Raw genomic sequence first — 20,205 nt, 5'->3', positions numbered from 1 at the left:
TTAGTATATATGAAAAAAAACAGTATCAAGCTAAAAAATTCGTCATAATTAGAAGAAGACGCAATAGCATTAGTAGAAAAATGAAGATGATGGAGTTAGAAGAAACGAAGAATGAGTAAAAATTAAGACAGAAGTAAGAATTAATAGAAGTATTTGAAGTAAATAATGTCTTGAGTTAGAATTCGAAATATTAAGTTAAAATTAATTAGAATTAGAAGTAACAAAATGAATAATGTTGAATAAATAAAGAAATGTTGTAGGTGGCTAAATGTTCTATGTAAGCGAGGTATATAAAATATATATATATAAATATATATATATATATATTACAGAAAATAAATCAAAATCTTGGGATCAGCAGAGTTATCAATTTACCTAAAAGTGATCAAGATACACGACTGAATGAAATTGTACACAATACCAAAATGCTCATCGTTTTTGCTTATGTGATATATATCATAAAATGCTACTTTTAAATTAGAAGTTTATAACGGAAACAGTAGGTCCGTGCAGAATGTTCGATAAATAAAGTTTGATTAAATTTTCTATGATCTCTGAAAGATGCAATCAATTATTCAAGATACAACCCATATCCGCAGAATGCTTTACTTTTATAAAGTTTTTTTTTATTAACTTCCGTAGGGTAAGTTATTGTAATGGGCCGAAAATCGAAATTGAAAATTTTTACATTTCTCGACGTTTTGAAGGTTTCTGAACATTTTGGCATACCTCAGAAAAAAAGGATGTGTGTGTGTATGTATGTATGGATACAATTTTTCGTCCACTTTTTCATGCGCACGGATCAACCGATTTGAATGGTTCAAAAAAATTCGATTCCTATCGATAGGGAGATGTGCTGATTAGTTTTTGGCAAAGGCAGGTCCAGCCGATTAGGAGATACGGAGCAAAGAGTGCAGAAAATAGAAATCGAGTTTTTGAGAGATCGGAGCATCCGATTCGAATGATCCCAAAAACATTCAATTCGTAATGACGGGGAGAAGGGGTGATGGCAAAGGCATGTCTAGCGGTTTCGGAGATACAGAGCTAAATTTGCAAAAAATGGCAGTTTTTGAGAGAACTAAGCGCCCGATTTGAATGATTCCAAAACTTTCTGCTTGTCTTAACAAAATAATTGATTTTGGAAAAAAAAATTTGTTTCAACTTTTTCAATACCCTATATATAGACGTAAACCCCTCTTTTTTTTAAGAAATGAAAATGAATTTAATATACTTTGAACAAATAATTTCAACTTTGCAATTCAGTTTATATAATTCTTATAAAGATTAGACAATGTTACAATATTAATAATAATCTATTTCAAAACTATTTCTAACATTTCGTTACGGTACGGGAAGTTGCAGCAATTTGCCTTAAGGCACGTTGCCATACACCCAACTAGTTTAAGTATAGTTTTAAAGCATGAATATTGTTTGCACTGCTTTTCAAATTTCAAAATTTTCAGATATTTATCACAGTAATTTTTAGTCAAATGATGCATCATTTGTTAACAACTTTATTTTAAATGCTACACCATTTCCTGGTTTTCTCCAATCATGAGATTATAAAAAAGTGACTTCATGTGCGATTATTTGTCTAATTATACATCACAACAACCGAGACTAATTTTATTATTTTATGATGTCTGCTATATAGATACAAATAATTATGATATTATTTAGTTGTAAACAGATTACCATGAAGCAATTTATTATTATTGTTGTAATTACTTATTAGCTAGATTTCATTAATAATATTGTTAAGTATTAAACTTAATTATAATAATATAATGATTTTCAGTCATAAAAAATGCTGCAAAATCACCAGGATCAATCAGGAAAAAAAGTAATACGTACATGAAAATGTTCAAAAGTAGTAAAATAGATTTTGCATCAAATATAAGAGTATAAATTCTATCTATATTTTCTTGCTTCACATCATATTTATGACTATTTCTTATATCTAACAGAAAAAAAAAAAAAATTTGTATAAAAGTTTTCATATTATCATAAATTGATACTAGTACTGCAAATTAACCGACTTTCTACGCAAAATGGAAACAAGTAATTATACATTAAAGCGGAAGAAAACTGCAATTTTATGGAATTGATAAGTACCGCCTATGGATTATAAGAAAATAAAAACGTGGGTTGGTTAAGTTTCACGTAATATCATGTGTGTACCTTCGTATTTTTCATGTGAAAAATATTTGCGATCAGTTTGTTTTTTGATGTAGCCAAGAAGTAAAGTAAATCTTGCTTTCAGTTTTAGTTCTCAAGTTAACCGTTTAAGTTATTTTAATAAGATTGTTGAATGTCGCCATCTGCACAATAGGGTATGTAATCAGAGGTGAGTTTACATAAACATAATGAATTCATAATTTAAAAAAAAAAAAAATATGAGAAATTTTAAAAGTTAGTGAAATAAAATTTGGCATAAGAGTGGAAGATGCTGATGCATACCAAACAATATTCAAAACAAAAGATTTCGTGTGCAACTAGAAGAAGCCCAAGATCGTAGCAGCCATAAAAGTTGTTTGAAAGACATTTGAAAATTGAGAGAATGTAACTGGTAAATAAAATTAAATTTAAGTCATCATCTATTTAAGAATAAATCAGATAGGACTGCATATCGAAAAATTGCCACAGGCAGATATTACCAATTTTAATAATAATGTAAAGTGAAAAAAATATTTGCGCTTTAATTTTCCTATTAGTTTCATAATCAAGGGTGCAGGGCATTAGTGCCATTCATAAATGCAGAATAGAACGAAAGAAATGTCTGAAAAAGTGATAAATACATACCTGTTGATCGCAAAATGCAATGATTCGTAGCAAAGCGTAAAAATTGTGAACCGTATATTTCGTATGTATGCACCAGTTTCAATGGTTCAAAAATGCTGCCTAACTTAAATATTTCACTGTCTTTAGACATTATCTTTAGACTCTCTTTATTTAAACAGAGAATATTAATTAACTTCAAAATTAAAAAAAAATTTAACGCCTTGGTTTGATTGAGCAACATATAAACATTGATAGTACTACAAAACTATGTAAAAAGAAAATAGTTACCACGATAAAAGAATATGCGTAAAAATGTAGGTTGCACGTGATTGACTCTACAATGTAACGATTTGTATCTGTATGCAAAATATACGGAACTCTACGTTACCTTCAAGAAAACTATTTACAGTTAATAAGATGCATCCATATATTTTCTCATTTTTCCCTTCATGGTGTATCCCATTTAGCAACTCCTTAATGTATTAAATTTATGTACATTGCACATGTTTGCATACGAGCAAGCTCGTCTGAGCTCAACCACGTGGTCTATGTTAAATGCTGGCGTTAATTGGATTATTTGCCGACGCGGATATGTTGTTACGCGAGTGCCAAGTGATACTCAGACGACGCTTAGCGTTCGTTTCGTTGACCTTGCGGAATCCGAGATTCGCACAACTTAGGTATTAATGTCATTTTAAGATAACAAATTATAACACTAAAAAGGATGAATAGAAGGTTAATGTAATAATGATTAATGATTAACCGAAAGCAAAAGTTTTAGCAAAAAAAACTGACCCTGTGGTACAGAGTAGAGAACTTTTTGTTTGGACAGCAGTCAGCACTAAACAGTTCAATGCGCCTTCTTCTTAACAATGTCGCTTTTGAGCAACATAACGGTTAACCTATCAATACTTGATATATTTTTATCGTCAGAATTATCCTAATACTATTGATATATTATTAATTTGAAACACCAAAACCGGTAAAGTACCATTTTGACTTGAAACACATTTTGTTCTATATTTTCAAGAGAAAACCGATATTACTTCTGCTTGATATCTCAACAGGCCGAGGCATCGAACCTAAAACCCTGTAGCACCAAGTTCCCAAGTGAATTGGGTACAATTTCATATCACCATCATTATAGAATTGTTCAGCATTCAAGGAGTTTTTTGAAGATTTAAACTGAAAGTAATGAAATGGTGCAAAGTCAGGATGTGTCGAGGCATCTCCTAACCAAGCGCCAACAATTTTCGCCCTTATTTAGTTGCCAATGTAAAAATTATTTTTTATTACATGCATTTTAATTTAATAATTTTCAGGGATATCTTTGCTAAATTATTTATTTTTTTATTATAGTTTGTTTAGTTTGTTTAAACATTGGAATAACATTCTTCTTCTTATTCATTTAATTGGCTAATGCATCTCAGCAAGCAATAATCTATCGGCGACAGTAACGATACTGATTTAAATATAAAATTATTTAAGCAAAATAAGAAATATGCATACTTCTCTCTAGCTTCCAAATTTGTCTGAACTTAATGATAAACAAAGATGTTCTTGCTTTTCAACATCTTCACTTATGTACATAATGATATTAGAATTTGATTGTTGTATTTGAAAGTAGTAAAAATTTGATAAAAAAACAACAATGAATTATCTTGCGATTGAGCCAATACAAGCCTAGATATTGTTTAATTACAAAAGTATATGCAGAAAAATAACACTCTATTTTCAACCAGGTTGATAATGATTAATTATTTTAAAGGTTACTTAGTAAGTACCTTCTTCTCCGTTTAGAAAATTGTATTTCGAAAATAACAAATGTTTATTTAATATATAGGTAAAAATAACATCGATTTTTTAGTTAAATTAAATGGCTGAATTAATCGATTTTCGGAATATTTATTTGTAAATTCAGTACATTTGTTCAAGTTCCTTTACTAGTAGGGTAGCCCGGGGCACAAAGATCCAATTTGGCTTTGAGCAATTATATTGTGAAAACCAAACCAATTATATCACAACAAATAACACAAATCAAACAAAAAACTTTCTGACTATGTTCAGTAAAGCTCCCAGCTCATTCATCATTGTAGAAATTTTTTTTGCTGTTTTTCGAAAATGTGTCACCTGGTCCTTTTTTACGCACAGACGGGGTTACACATTTTTCTTAACTTTACTGTTTTTTTTAGATAAAGGCGGTAGACCTTTCTTCCCGTGGACCTTTAAGCCTTTCTCTACCTTATTGATAAATCTATAAATAAAATTATATCTATTTCTTAGTTGAATTAAATGCCAGAGTTAGTCGTATTTCGGACTTCTTTCGGATTCGGATTCAGTACATTCATTCAATTGTTTTACTAGTAGAGAAATAATAATTATCTCTATTAACCACTTTAGATAAGCTCAAACAAGTCAATTTCCATTTAGATATTTTTTATCATAAATTATAAAAAATATACATATATATGATAGTTGTTTTAAATAAACCAATACTAATGAATAAATATTCCTTAACAATGATATACTTCAAACTTCTCTATATTACAGCAAATCATATCCTATTGATATAAATTTTAAATAAACCAATACTAATGAATAAATATTCCATCAACAATGATATACTTCAAACTTCTCTATATTACAGCAAATCATATCCTATTGATATAAATTATCTAATAAATGCAATAATACGTTTATTCTATAGTCAATTATCTATAAATTTGTTCTAGATTTTTAAATGCTGGAGTATTTATCAGTATGCTGGGCATAACTAGACGCCTACATGCTAGATTATATGCAAGGGGCAAGAGAGGTCAAAATTACTTCGCAATATTAACGATGTCAAAGGCCGGTATGTGCATATTTATTATTACTCAATTAACCCTGGCAAAGACCATATTAATTAGAACATCACTTTGATGTTGCACTATATAATAAATGAAATACAAAAATTATAAAAAACACCATATAAAAAATTGGTAATGATTCAAAACATTCTTCACATTCAGTACAACCCATTCATAAAATTTGGAATGTTTCAGTATTAAAGAATTTTATAATATAATCAGCAATTTTCAAAATTTTAATTAATAAATTTTGTAAATAATTACATTTTTCAAAATTTGTTAAACCTAATAAGTCCACATTTTCAAATTTTTTGGTAATTAACGTTTACAACTATCAAACTAAAAAAATCGGTTGTACTAAGCATGAATTATCACAATAAAGCTCCACAACATATAAATAGTTTTTGAATCTTATATGTAAATTGTTTGAAATTGTTATGAAATTTGCAATCTGTATCCGTTGATAAGAACTCATATGGCTTACAAATATTATTAATATTTTGGGAACATAATCGCTCTGAGAAATATGCAGAAAATGTCATTATTTTATTATCAAATATATTAACCTTCGTAATAACCCAAAATAAAGTTTTCAAATATTCAAATAAATTTTGAGAATTTCGAATCCAATAGATTCTTATAATCCTGTCATTTATTTCGAAATTATTAAATACGGAATATAATAAAATAAGAAAAATAGTTCTTTACATTTTTTTGGAAAGTTAAGCAGTTCCATGTAGATGAAAACTTCAAAATTTTCTCTTGGAACAATTGTTCCAAGATTTTCGCAGAATAGAGTATATTACATATTACATTATTGCTTAAGTCATTATAATAATAGAGATACAATATTGCATAAAAACTATTTTTTTGAATGTGCTATAACTGATTCTTTGAATAAGTGCGGAACTTAGATGTAAACAGGATTGTCATCATTATTAGTCATCATAATTTCAAGAGTAAGCTTAATTGAGTCATATTAATAGTAAATTAAAGAGAACAAAGAACGACCAGCATTAAAACATGCATGCACACATTTGATAAATAGAATACAGCTCTTTGTTTTCACTTTGAATGACAATAAATACAATGTATTGAATTATTTAAGAATGCTAATCAGGAAATTTATGAAACTCTTCGTATTATAATTCAAGAGTACAAATGTTGCATAGGAATAAAATATAGTTAGAAAGTTCTGTATTGAAAACCACGCATTAGGAATTTCTTTGATATATAATGTTTTCATAGATGTTGATTAAATACTCATATTAAATTCGATTCAAGTTACCAATTTGAAAATTTACAAATCGGGTATTTTGATTATACATGAAATGCCAATACAAAATTATAAATATTTTCCAATTACTTACCCTAAAACTATCCAAAGAGTCAACCCCACATACTACATAAGCAAACACACTTGCCATTTCATAACATTACACAATCACCTATCAAATACATAACATTTTAACTCTTTTAATAAGCATTTCGTTTTAAAAACCACAATTTTCACAGCACAGCAACACATTGTAAATTTAGTCACAAGAAGTGTAATAGAAATAATCTTATGTAATAGTTTTTTCAGCGTTTAAGCAATAATTATTGTAAAATTAATGTGTTTTTAAAAAATATGTGGTGTTTGCACAATGAGGCGTCCAAGTTATCATTTTGCAGTAATTAATTTTACTAGGCTTTAAAAATAAACACTGATCACAAATTGCACAAAATTCTTGCAGAATAAACTAAACTAAAACTTAAGAATTAACAATTTATGATTTTTTAATTAAATTAAATATCATATGATATTTTGTAATACATGTAAAGAGCTACAACAGATAATCGTTGCCGAAGTTCAAATATATACTGACTGCTCTAGAAATGACATATAAGGCAGCAAGCATTTAAATATATGGTTCGACTGGGAGCATCGTCGTTTCGTTCTTTCTGTGCTGTATGTTTATTTAACAAGTTTCTACAACAAAATTTTAAAAGAATTTTTCATATTTGCTACATACTATTCATATGTAAATGGCTATGGAAATCAACCAAGTAATAGATCACGTTCGATCACATTTGTAAAAAATTTAAACAAATTGTTTAACTCAGGACAGGACCATCTTGTCGACAAAATTAGATCCGCAGAAGAAGATGGTAACTTTTAATATACGAGATAAATGCAAAATTATCTCGTAAATTAAAATCTCTGTCATTTTCTCAAAAATGGTAGAACAAATGGTTTAAAGGACACTTAACAATAATGTACTTTTCAAAAAAAAATCTGTTGTTTGTTTCCATAATAAAAATATCTCATGACTCATTATATATTACATAGATAACGAAAATATATGTAATAGCATATGTAGCTATAATTAAACACTCGAAACGGAGATTTTTAATCGAAAAAATGATTGATTGATTGACGTGATACCATGAGCTATGGAAAATATCGGTAATAAAAATTTATTATTTTCTTATATGAAGAGTTGCTATGCCGATTAGTTGATTACAGCATATGTTCAAATTCGTAAATTACATAATACATAATTCTATCAACAAATGTGTAAATAGTACATAAATAGATGATACTCGTGCTCTGTAAAATAAATTTAATTTCGTCAAAAATTTCCAAGTTATTTCCACACTGCAATTGGAAATAAAAATTTACATTAATTATTAAATCGCATTTTTATTCTAAATATACCTTTTTTAACGCAGGTTTCATTCCTGAAACTACTTCAGCTAGAAAAGAAAATGTTATGCACATAGGATTCTGGGAATGGGAATTTCATATGATAATGCTCAATATTTAAAGAAATTTAATATAAAATATAAATTGAAAACAAAAAAACACTGACCTCGATTTGCATGCATTTTTTCTCTGTATATCTCAAATCAGGCTCGCTCAATGTTCCTTCTAACGGAATCGATCGCCGAAATTCCTTCCGCGCGTTCGGCTTCCAAATTGAACCCCATTCTTCAAATGAAACACCACTTTGTCTTTTACCACTTTTGGAGTTTGTTCTATTCAAACTTTCACAGCTGGCACTTGGCCTTGTGAGTCCAAACACTTGAGGGCTTAATTTATAATTTAATAATGCATCTTTAGTCTTGGACTTAGGAGTATGATTGCCATCAGTACTAACTTTTTTAAAAGTCGATGGTTTCTTTTTCTTATAGGATTTATAAGATTTCATTATGTTTGGATCTAAGAATTGATTTTTAAGTTTATTTTCGGAACTGGAATCATCTGTCTGATTTTTCATTGTAGGTGTAAGCAGCAAGTGATTTCTTCCACTGTAAGTAGACAAGTTATCTACTGACAATCCAATTGGATCTTTGACTAATTTCTCCATGTTATAGCAAGATTGGGATTTTGATAGAGATACATTTTTTGTACTCCCTCTTTCAAAGTTTACAAAATTGTGACATAAAACATCAACTGGCTGCCCTATGAATGTATCAAATTCTTCCCCAGTTGATCCTGTATATGAGCATCGCGAATTTCGTGGCGAATAGACAGTTTCATAAATGCATTCTGGAGTATTATTAATATCTTTTACTTTATCGTGTTCATTCAAGTTAGGCATTGCCCTAACATTCAATCTGTAATTTGCATTTTCTTCTGATGTACTGGGTTGTGAATTAAGAGAATTTCCAGCATATGATACAATTCTATCAGAGTCAATATTGCAACATTGCCGAGGTTTAAAACCAGAATCTCCATCAATTCCTTGAGGACGATTATTTGATACAGACATGTTAGTTCTTTGAGAATTTAAACCTAAGTTCACTGGAAAGTCAACTACTAAAATTCTGTCTGATATATTAGAACAATCATTGTGAAATCCTATTCCAGAGTCACTATTACTAGATGTTGTTACTTCACTGTGATTACTTGGTTGTGGAGAATTAGCATCAAAATCATTTCCATTGTGATGCAAATCATCATTGGGATTGGCATCTAGCCTTATATTTCTCATCATTTCTGAGACATCTTGACCATTTGCTGTTCCATTGGCGATCTTTTTATTTTTGCCAGATTCTAGAGAATTTGCAATTTCTGAGCACATATTCAAATTATACATGCTTTGGATTATATTTACAATATACTCAGAAGTATTCGGAAACTCTAAACAAATATTAGAAATCATGTCTTTAGTGCAAGATACATTAAATGCTGAAGCTGTAGCCACATGTTTATTATGATCCGTTAGTTTAGTATCAATCATAAAAATATGGCAACTATTAGATACTGTTATCACGTCATTACTAATTGCACAATCAATATTACAATCTTTACTTGAAGCTCTGTTATGAATGGCATTTATATCAATATTTGCATTTATTTCACAAACTTCACCATTTGCATAAATAGCACTGGTCACTAATCCAAAGAATCTTTTGTCTTTTTCTGAACTATAGTTTACATAACTTAATCTGCTAGCAGGATATTTAGCAAGTATTTTATTATTTACATTTTTTAATGTTAGAAATGATGGTTGTATAGTCATTAAAACAATAGCAGGAGTTCTTTTTTCTTGGCGCAATCTTCGAATGCAACCACGTAGGGTTTGTAGTTTTGAGCTTGCAATAATGTGTTTTGGCATTTCTATTGTACCTAAATATCCAACAAAGACATGATATTCTAAAATGGCTGTATCCAAATCCTCATTGGATATACATGTCTCCAAATTTACATTATCTTCTCTTGTTAAAATTGAATTGGGAATAACTTTAGAAGGAGAATACACTATGGCGCTCACATTTGAAATATCTCGACAATGATTCATGCAACTCAAATCATCATTCATGTCAGCTGGCAAAGGAGATGAATTTACAAATAATGAATCATTTACAGATTTAGGCAAACTTCTAGCTGGACGCTGTGATCTAACCTTTTGTGGTTGTTTTATGTGTGCCTTTTGCATAAATCCCATGGAGTTAATAAGTTCCTCATCTGAACTGTCAGAATAATAGTTCTCTGCTATTGCCATTTTTATAGTACCACTTGCATTTCCGATTAGTTGCACAACTGAATCATGTGGTAGTTTTGAAACATTTAAACCATTAACAGAAATAAGAAAATCACCTGCTCGTAATCCAGCATTATCAGCTGGAGAATTAGTAACAATACAAGAAAGAATACAAGGTTGTTGCCCTGAAATTGTAAAACCAAAACCATTGTGCCCTCTGGCTACTTCTACAGTTCGTATACCATAGTTAGGTCGCTTTTTACGACGTCTGTAGGAATGCATTATAAGTATAATAATAACTACATGTAAAGAAGTATCTCAGAATAAAGAACTTCAAATGCAGACATAAAATATTATCTTATCCAAATTATGCAAATTGATGCATAAAGTATTAGTATTTGTTAAAAAACTTTTAAGCCCACTGCTTTTCAATGTATGTTAACGTCACTAAAATATGCTCTACTTTCACTAACCATTAACCAAGTTATAAAAAAATCAATTTTAAACACTAATTCAAATATATTTTTTAAATTATATGAATTATATTTAAAATATCCCACACATACCATTCAAAAAAATATATTTTAAATAAAATTCTTTAAAATAATTATAGTAAACATAACCATGTAAATAAAAACAAAATAACTGTCAAATGCCAAACACGCCCTGGCAGTTCACATTTTTACCACAAACGGCGCTTCATGCACTTTTTCCACATTGTTGGTACTTCTGTCCATTTGAACTTATCGTTGAGTGTGAGCACTTATATTTTTGGCGCCATAATGGTATATAATTTGTTTAAATGATTTGTTTAAATTTGGTGATATCGTGATCGTTATAATAAGGATTATATTTAAACAGTTTTAATATTAAGTGTAAAATATCCAATTGTGTTACTAGTTCAGTGAAGTAAAATATTAATTTATGTGCTATACAATCAGTTAAGTAATATGTGTCATTTAACTACAGTGCAATTGTAAAATTATTCATATATAGTGACGATAACGCTATTTAATAGATATTTAAAACTTTTAATATTATGTTAAAGTTACTTTTGATTGGTTATGTTTTTTTCAATTTGGCATTCTGAAAATGGAACCATACAGATGTATTGATGTGATATAAAAATCGGTGAGCCTTACTTAAATTTTTATTTGAAATATAGTTTACATTTAATATTGAGTATTCCAATATTTCATCTATTTACAACATTTCCAGCGAAATAAATTTTTGCATTTGAACTCTATTGTACAAGACTCAAATTAAATCAATATAATTTGAGAATAATCAATTCTTTTCTTATATCACAGCAGTTGTTTGTACATCAGTTTTCAATTTTGCAAATTTATGCCTGACTAAAAATTCTGATACTATTTCAGCTACCTCATGCGGTCTATCTTCTTGTACAGCATGCCCACATCGAGGAAGTACTCTCATTTGAAATTTGCCTGAAAGAAAATAATGTAAACCAGACCAAAAGTAAGTGTTAAGTTCATATTTCTAATATTTAGAAAGCAATGTGCAAACCTTGCATTTGTCCAACAGTTAAGGTACGATCAAGGCCATCTATACTGGCTAATAACAGTAATTTGGGTACAGGCACTTCTAAGAACATGTTAGATAGTCCTTTGAACCACCCGGGCCAATGTTGTTCTGTTTGTGATAAGTTAATACGCCAACTGTATCTGTAAATATTATTAGATAATAACTATGTGAATGTAATTTATGAATCTGGTTGATATATTCATAATCATTATGTACCCAAACAATTTGGGTTTTTCTTAAGAGTCAAAAATTTACTGGAAGTAAATACTTTTTTGTATCCAAGATTTGCAGTTCTGGTGGTAGAGGTGGTTTGAAATTTGATGCATTTGTATTGTTTAATTCCTCATTATCTTCATGTTCCTCTTCCAATATACAATCTGGGTTTATCTTTTCACCAAGACTTTCTATTACATCATCCTGAGTGCTAGATTTTGTAGTTTCAGGATTATTCCATAGTTCTGAGGAAGCCAACTGTCCTGTTTTTACACTGAAAAGAATCAATAGTTGAAATATTCTAGAACTTTTTATTGCAATGATCAAGTTTAGATGTTAAGAACTACTGAACCATGTGTTACGAATAGATTTAAAATAATCTTACTTGATAATTTGTCCTTGCATTGAAACTTTAGCAGAGTCTAAATTCCTAATTTGCCCACTACGCACACTAAAATTATAAAATAGTGAATAACTCTTAGGAGAGTTTATTTTCATATATAAAATATAAATTATAATATTATAATACCTCCATTCGATTGCATGCTCAACACTTTTAAAATGAGATGGTCTGCTCCTTAGAAAACTTTGCATACTTGCTAATGCATCTAAAGCAGTTCCTTCAACAACATCAATTACAGACAAACCTTCAAACAACAAATTATTTAATCAACATTAGTAATATGAATTAATTTTATGGGATCTTTTTTTTATACCTATTAAACAGGTGTCAAGAAGTCTTTGACTTGCTATATGTACAGCTATAGCACCGCCCATACTATGTCCAACCAGGAAGACATTTGAGTTGACATTTTTATCTTTCATATGTTGTAAAATAACATCTGCAACATCTCTGCATTGAAATTACATATTTGGAAATAGAAATAAATTCTAGATTGAATATCATATTCAAATCTTACACAGATAATGAATCAGCTGATAAATCTTTATCATCTGCTGTTTCTGTTTCTCCATGCCCTCGCAAATCTATAGCTAGTGTCTGACAGTGAATTAATTCAGTGATAGATGTCTGAAAAAAGATTATTTAATAAAGCAAAAATGAACATTTTGGTTCCTATAATGGGTATGATTTTTTTTCTCAATTACGAACAATTATTGTTTTATTTTATTAAGCTGAGAAATACTAACTGAAAAATGTGCCCAAGTTAAGGCAGAGTAACCTCCACCATGCAACATGACAATTAAAGGAGAATCATTGACTTCTGATGGTTCTGATAAATATATGCAAAATTTTCCTCTTTCTGTAGTGACAAAATCTCGATTGTTAAAATATTGATTCCAATGTACAGGAGTATAATCTCTTTTCCGACCTCCATGCAGATCTCTTTTATTCCTTAAAATATAAAAGTAGATATGTACTTTAAAATAAAATTGATTTTAGAACATTATTATTATAAAAGATCAATGTATATATAAAAAAATTGAAACTATTCAGAATAGGTTTGAATAATTTTATTTCAAGTCGCAAATAAGTAACCTGGAAATATATAATGACTTTTAGTATTAGCATAGATAAATTTCTGAGGATGCAAATAATTTTAAGTTACATTTTTATTTTATTTTATTTTTGTTAAATCACTTTTATATAAATACATTAGTATTTACATGGGATGCATTGGTGGAAGCCTGTTTTTCAGCATTGCTTTTTGTAAAGATGACATTTTAAGTATTTAAATCAAATTAATCATTTGATATATACAATATCCTTTTAGTTAGTAATAAATATATAAGTAACGCAAATTCTTATAACATTCTAATTGTATGATTTATTATGACAGATAAACATTGAATATCATAGATAGATAAATTATTTTGAACGTAGATTGGCACCTTCGAACAAAAACTTGTCTGTGAATTTTTTGTTGTTGTTTCAAATCTTTTCTTGCATAAACGCTTCAAATGTTAAATTATTGAATTTGCAATATTTGCAAATTTGTAACATTTATAAATTTTCTGATCAAAAATGTCAAGTGTCTAAAAGTTAACGGAATTTTTGTTAAGAGATTATAACGCCCTTTAAGACTTTGGTAACATTTAAATGTCAAATGCCAAAAATTAGAGTATGACCCACTGAAAACAACAAGTAAAAGTATGTAAATGAGACAGATAAGAGAAAGTTTAATAGCGCCCAGTGCACATTGTGCGAGCTTATGAACAAATAGTTTTATTTTTAATACGTACATAATCTTTTTATTCATTAAATTTCAACGTATTAACAATGGACAAAATTACCGACATAAAACGTAGAAATATATCAAAAGTTTCGAACAATAATGAAGTATCTACAGACAAAAAATCAAAAAGTACAGAAAGTACGACGTCGCCAGCTGTGTATATAATATTTTTTTCTTTGCTACTTGATTTGTTGGCATTTACACTAATATTGCCTCTATTTCCGTCGCTGATGGAATTCTACAGAGTCCATGACTCTATCGGTCTATATAGCTGGTTTTCAGATAACATAAAAACCTTTCAAAATCTTGTTGGAGCTCCAGAAAGGTTCAACTCAGTCTTGTTTGGCGGTGTCTTAGGTTCCATGTTTAGTTTTCTTCAATTCCTTATTAGCCCCCTAGTTGGAGGAATATCTGATGTTTACGGAAGAAAACCTGTTATGTTGATTTGTCTGGTAAAAAGATTTTTATTCTTTTATATGTGTACACACATCACCAAAATAATTCATTGTTGACTGAATTTTAGACTGGCATATCGATATCTTACATTGTTTGGGCTTTGTCATCAAATTTTGCATTGTTTATACTAGCTCGATTTATAGGAGGCATAAGCAAAGGCAATGTTTCTTTAAGTATGGCAGTAATTGCCGATGCGTCTAGTGGAAAAGGCAGGACAAAAGGAATGGTAAAATAATCATGTTGAAATAGTGAATAGGCTTTTTATTACTTATATTAATTTTAATATCATTTGAAGGCTTTGGTGGGTATAGCATTTTCTTTAGGATTTACTATTGGACCTCTTATTGGAGCTTTATTTAGTCAATTGACAGACAAAACAAATGTGGATTGGTTTATGTACCCAGCTGTATTTGCATTTTTATTATCGATTGCCGACCTTCTGTTTGTGGCAGTGTTCTTTAATGAAACACTCCCAAAGGTATTATACACTTATTTATTTTCTAAGCTTGTATTTTTAAAAAATCATCATTGAATCTAAAAATTTATAGGAACATCGTTCAAAGGCCACTGTAACAACTTTATCACAAGCTACAAATCTTATCAGCATACCTAAACTTTTTAGATTTACCGCTGTTGCGGCATTACACAAATCAGACAAAGACAATTTAAAAAGATTAGGTCAGGTTTATTTTATATACCTATTCTTATATAGTGGACTGGAGTTTACGCTCACATTTTTAACCCATCATACATTTGGATACAGTTCAATGCAACAGGGAAAAATGTTTTTCTTTATTGGTATGGGATTTTCTTTGTTTGTTAATAGCTCTATCATATTTTGAGAATAATTTATATATTTTCATAATTAGGCATAATAATGGCTATATTCCAAGGAGGATTTGTGAGACGAGTACCTGAACATAAATTAAAATCTGCAGCAGTTGCAGGTCTTTGGCTTATTGTACCCGCTTATGGTTTTGTTGCATTGTCTCCAATAGTTCATATTTATTTCTTATACATTGGACTTTTTCTATTTGCAGTTTGTAAGTTTATTGTTTAGTAGATTATTTATTTTGGGTTGATGTATTATATATAATGTAAAATTTTCTATCAGCTACTGCATTTGTTGTTCCATCATTGATGTCATTAGCATCTAGATTTGGAGGAGTTGAACAAAAAGGAACAGTTATGGGTGTGTTCCGATCATTAGGAGCTTTAGCTAGGGCTGTTGGTCCTGTTATAGCATCAATTGGTAAAGTTGCATAAAATGTAAATAATAAAACTTGTGCTAATTTGGTTGTGTTTTTCAGCATTTTGGAGTTTTGGTTGCTCTTTGACATATTTAGTTGGTGGTGTTTTATTGATTATACCAGTATTAATGTTGCAATTTTCGAATGTATAAAACAAATTACTATAATAACTTGACCAGTATTACTATTGAAATATCAAATGATGATAATAGTATTAATGAATGTGGTGAATAGAATGATCTGATGTTATTTATGACCTCAAAAGTGTGAATGTATCATATGTGTATTATTAGAAAGACGGATATCTTTAATTGTTAATGCATTAATATATTATAAATTATTCAAAACATTTAGAAAATTTTATAAAAAAATATTTATTGGAAATCTTTTATATATTTATATGGAAAAATATATATACAAATAAATTTATACTACATTAAAGTGTTTAAAATTTATATTCAAATATACAAAATATTATTTTTTACACATTTACTTGATTTAGGCTCTCAAGAATGAACCTGAATAATTTTTTAAACATTTTTTTATACTTAATCATACTTTTATTTTCACTTTGAATCTATTTGCAATGCCAAATAAAACCAGAAACATATCTACAGGTTTATTATAATTTAATACAATATGTTCTACGTGCTTAAATTTAAAATGGACGGATTATTTATTTGGATTATTTTGTAACTTAATAGCTGACATCTCTGATATCATTTTACTTATAACTATAAGATCTGTGAAGCGTAGCATCATGTGGGTTTATCAAATAATATACCTACTTTAAAACTATGTTGCATTTTCATATTTTGTAAATATATATATAAATATTTACAAATAAATTATTTGTGCAGTTGATAAATAAAAAAATATTTATCTTGACATATAATAAATGAACACTTGAAGTCAATCATGTTAAATTTTCATTTTAAGGCCACAGTAGTTCAATATTAGGTGATTGCATTGCTTTGAATATCTGATATTGTGAGTAAACGCATAACCAACAGTAAATCTGTAAAAAAATAGACATATGTTATAGTAATGTCTAAAATAAAATATAATTCAAAATATATAAATTAAATTTACATTATATGCCATCCATATCCAGTCAATAAGTGTCGCATACACCGAATCCAACTGAAATAATAATTATTACTAGTTAAAAACATATTCCTGTGCATTTGAAAACTACTTAAAAAAACAATTCTTACATATATGTAATAGCCTCCTAAAAGCCACAAACCAAAAATTAATTGGAATGCTATGATCAAAGCAAATGAAGTCATCCATGGCAACATTAGTCCACGATTACCTTTTCGTATCCCAATAACAAGTAATCCAGAAAAAAGTAATAATAATAGCAGGTAAAAAATAAAAAAACCTCCAACAACTTGCATGGCTGAAATAAGAAAATTAAATTTGAATTAACATAATCGAAATCATGTGAATTAAAATTTTGTTCATTGAATGAATACTTACAATAACGGACATCTGTTTCAAATAAAGGACTGTATAATTGTGTAGAATCTCCTCCAGCTATCATGTAACTAATCATAGTTACTAAAACTATAGAAAATGCTGCCGTGTAAACAGCAACAGCATAACTGCCACTTCTCACTGTATTCGACCAAATACATGGCGACCAACAAGATTCTAGGACAGGCATTTCTGTTAAAGAAATTGTAAATAATTATTGATACATTGATGGCACTATATATTACACATATATATGTTTTATTTATATATTATAATATTACACATGTTTTATTTTTAAATATTAATTTTTAATTAATAAATTAATTCCCAGGACTAAAAATAAAATATTGTTATTTATTGTTTATTTATTTTTCTTCTGTATATAAAATATACAGAAACATGAGGGCACATGAGGGCTAAATGTAAACATCACTATTACACAAATGATAAATTATTAGTAATTAAGAAAATAAGAGACGGTTCTTACAAATTACCTATAATATAAAAAATAACAATATGTTTCCTAATTTAGAAATAAACAAAAACGTGTAAGTCCATAATTGTTAACGCCCATTTCTACTAAATAGTTTTACGTGTTTGGCAATTTAACCTTTAATTACCTATTAACTATGACGTCGTCAAATATTTAAAACAAAAATTCAAATGAAACAACTAAATTTATAAAACAAGTTGAATAAATAAATAAACACGACACAAAATTCAGTCACAAGTTAATTGTCAATAAATAACACAACAAACAGAAACAGCGAATTCGAATCGTCGGTCATCGAGTCAACGTTGTCACGCCTTTCGGTCAAAAACAGTTAATTCGGCAGTGGCGGAGTTAAGCTTAAAAAACTTCAATTTAAACGACTTTTTTTTAAAGATAAATAATATGTAGTATTTTAGATATAATAGTAGTTTTCTTTATATTTACACTTAACATTTAATCAACACTGAACTAAAAACGTGAAAACACCTATTGTTTACTAAAACAACTCCAAAGTTTTATGTAGCTCTGCACAATGTAGAGCAGTATGAGTACGATTTGCAGTATGTATCCAGTTCATTAGATAAAATTAATAATTTTAATATGTAAATAAATATTAGTATATAAATAATTGTATGTAATTGTAATAAATGTAAATTAATATTAGTATATCAATAATTGTTCCTGAGTATTCTTTATTATTATAAAGAATTAAGTAAATTAATAATTATATTAATATTTTTTTCCTCATTAACCGATGTCACCGCGATAACTATGTATTATATTAAATATTCAATAATTTGTTTAACTAAATAGTCATGTCATAAAATAACCAAAAATTTGTCAAACAAAATATTTATATTGTAAAAGTATCTATACTTATTAAATTGTTAATTAAATAAATTATATAAAATGTTTAAAATATTGACATGAGCCTTATTATAATACCATTAGAATAAGATGGCTTGTAAAATAAATAAATAAATATGATATATTTTTATAGATAAACAAGTATAAATTCATGTACAGGCCTGTATATATTCATTTCCAATTTAAAATGACATGAGTAGATACAATATATGTACATACCTAGTTCAGGTGAAATAAATTTTAGGATAAAGTTAAAATAAATAGAGAAGTAAACATGGTTCTTATATCAATTATGTTATATGTTATTTTTTAATTATATTTATTCAATTAGTAGACATATTTCCTCTGAACAAAATGTAAATTCTAAATGTTGACCGTATGTAAAAATATGATGAATACATTATAACTGTTACATGATAACTGCTATTATTTCAAAAATAAATTATACGATCATGTTATTTTGAATAATATATAGCAAGAATGTCAAAAATTACTAAATTATTGACATATAAAATTATACTCTTTGTTCATCCTACAAAACTTAAAATTTTTTGTTGAAAATTGATAGATTTGCATAATTATGTTGAATTTAAATGTTAAGAAATTTTAATTTTCAAAAGCTTATAAAAAAACATATTTTAACTTTCGTTACTGAACCTACAATATATAATTAATTTTGCACCATATATTTCATAAAATATTTATGAATATATTATATTCTAATATTATCAAGGGTTTGCACGAGATGCAATTACTACATCATTTTTGATTTAGTTTATTATTTTTGTTTAGTTTATTAATTTTAGTGAAAAAGCTGATCTCTATATATTTTATATCAACAAGAATGGGAATCTACAAATTTTGCGATAAGTTTATTGAAATATAAATATCAATCATATTATTTGATGTAATTTTTTATTGACATTGTTGACAACATTACAATCAATGTTGTTTTTTTATATTGATTCTAATGTCTTGATATTTATTTTTGCCATTATTTTTTTTTACTATAAAGATCTGTGAAGCATTTCAATGAATGGATCAATTTTTTTTTAAGATTTTTGGTTTTCTACAGTCTATTTTCTTATGATACAGATTCAG

General features: G+C 28.2%; 4 protein-coding genes across 4 annotated transcripts in view; 1 reads left to right on the top strand and 3 right to left on the bottom strand.

The window, feature by feature from the left end:
- The window catches only part of LOC113383371 (regulator of G-protein signaling loco-like), a 95,784-nt gene extending 86,813 nt beyond the window's left edge, over positions 1–8,971 (bottom strand). The window contains exon 1 of the mRNA XM_026621646.1: positions 8,486–8,971. Within this exon, the coding sequence (XP_026477431.1) occupies positions 8,486–8,893 (408 nt within the window). The 5' untranslated portion in view covers positions 8,894–8,971. The remainder of the gene's footprint in view (positions 1–8,485) is intronic.
- A 2,931-nt stretch (positions 8,972–11,902) lies between these two features.
- Positions 11,903–14,041, bottom strand: LOC113383360 (protein phosphatase methylesterase 1-like). Its single transcript, XM_026621636.1, has 9 exons — positions 13,988–14,041; positions 13,511–13,715; positions 13,282–13,391; positions 13,078–13,214; positions 12,891–13,008; positions 12,747–12,812; positions 12,417–12,635; positions 12,131–12,288; positions 11,903–12,051 (listed from the first exon to the last, which is right to left on the bottom strand). The coding sequence occupies exons 1-9, from the start codon at positions 14,020–14,022 to the stop codon at positions 11,903–11,905; spliced, it is 1,197 nt and encodes a 398-aa protein (XP_026477421.1). The 5' UTR covers positions 14,023–14,041.
- A 514-nt stretch (positions 14,042–14,555) lies between these two features.
- Positions 14,556–16,414, top strand: LOC113363458 (major facilitator superfamily domain-containing protein 10). The gene is made up of 7 exons (XM_026605959.1): positions 14,556–15,008; positions 15,080–15,238; positions 15,308–15,490; positions 15,561–15,810; positions 15,882–16,055; positions 16,127–16,264; positions 16,323–16,414. Exons 1-7 carry the CDS (start codon positions 14,601–14,603, stop codon positions 16,412–16,414), a joined length of 1,404 nt encoding a protein of 467 aa, XP_026461744.1. The 5' UTR covers positions 14,556–14,600.
- Positions 16,415–17,142: 728 nt separating this feature from the next.
- On the bottom strand, positions 17,143–18,503 carry LOC113363464. Its single transcript, XM_026605966.1, has 5 exons — positions 18,365–18,503; positions 17,748–17,936; positions 17,480–17,667; positions 17,355–17,405; positions 17,143–17,280 (listed from the first exon to the last, which is right to left on the bottom strand). Exons 2-5 carry the CDS (start codon positions 17,932–17,934, stop codon positions 17,197–17,199), a joined length of 510 nt encoding a protein of 169 aa, XP_026461751.1. The 5' UTR covers positions 17,935–17,936; positions 18,365–18,503; the 3' UTR covers positions 17,143–17,196.
- Positions 18,504–20,205: the final 1,702 nt, after the last annotated feature.

Source organism: Ctenocephalides felis, unplaced genomic scaffold (genome assembly GCF_003426905.1).
Source record: "Ctenocephalides felis isolate EL2017-DRISC unplaced genomic scaffold, ASM342690v1 CF-g0.4_SCAFFOLD_00845, whole genome shotgun sequence".
Lineage (NCBI taxonomy): Eukaryota > Metazoa > Arthropoda > Insecta > Siphonaptera > Pulicidae > Ctenocephalides > Ctenocephalides felis.
This window is presented reverse-complemented; position numbering and strand designations above follow the sequence as displayed.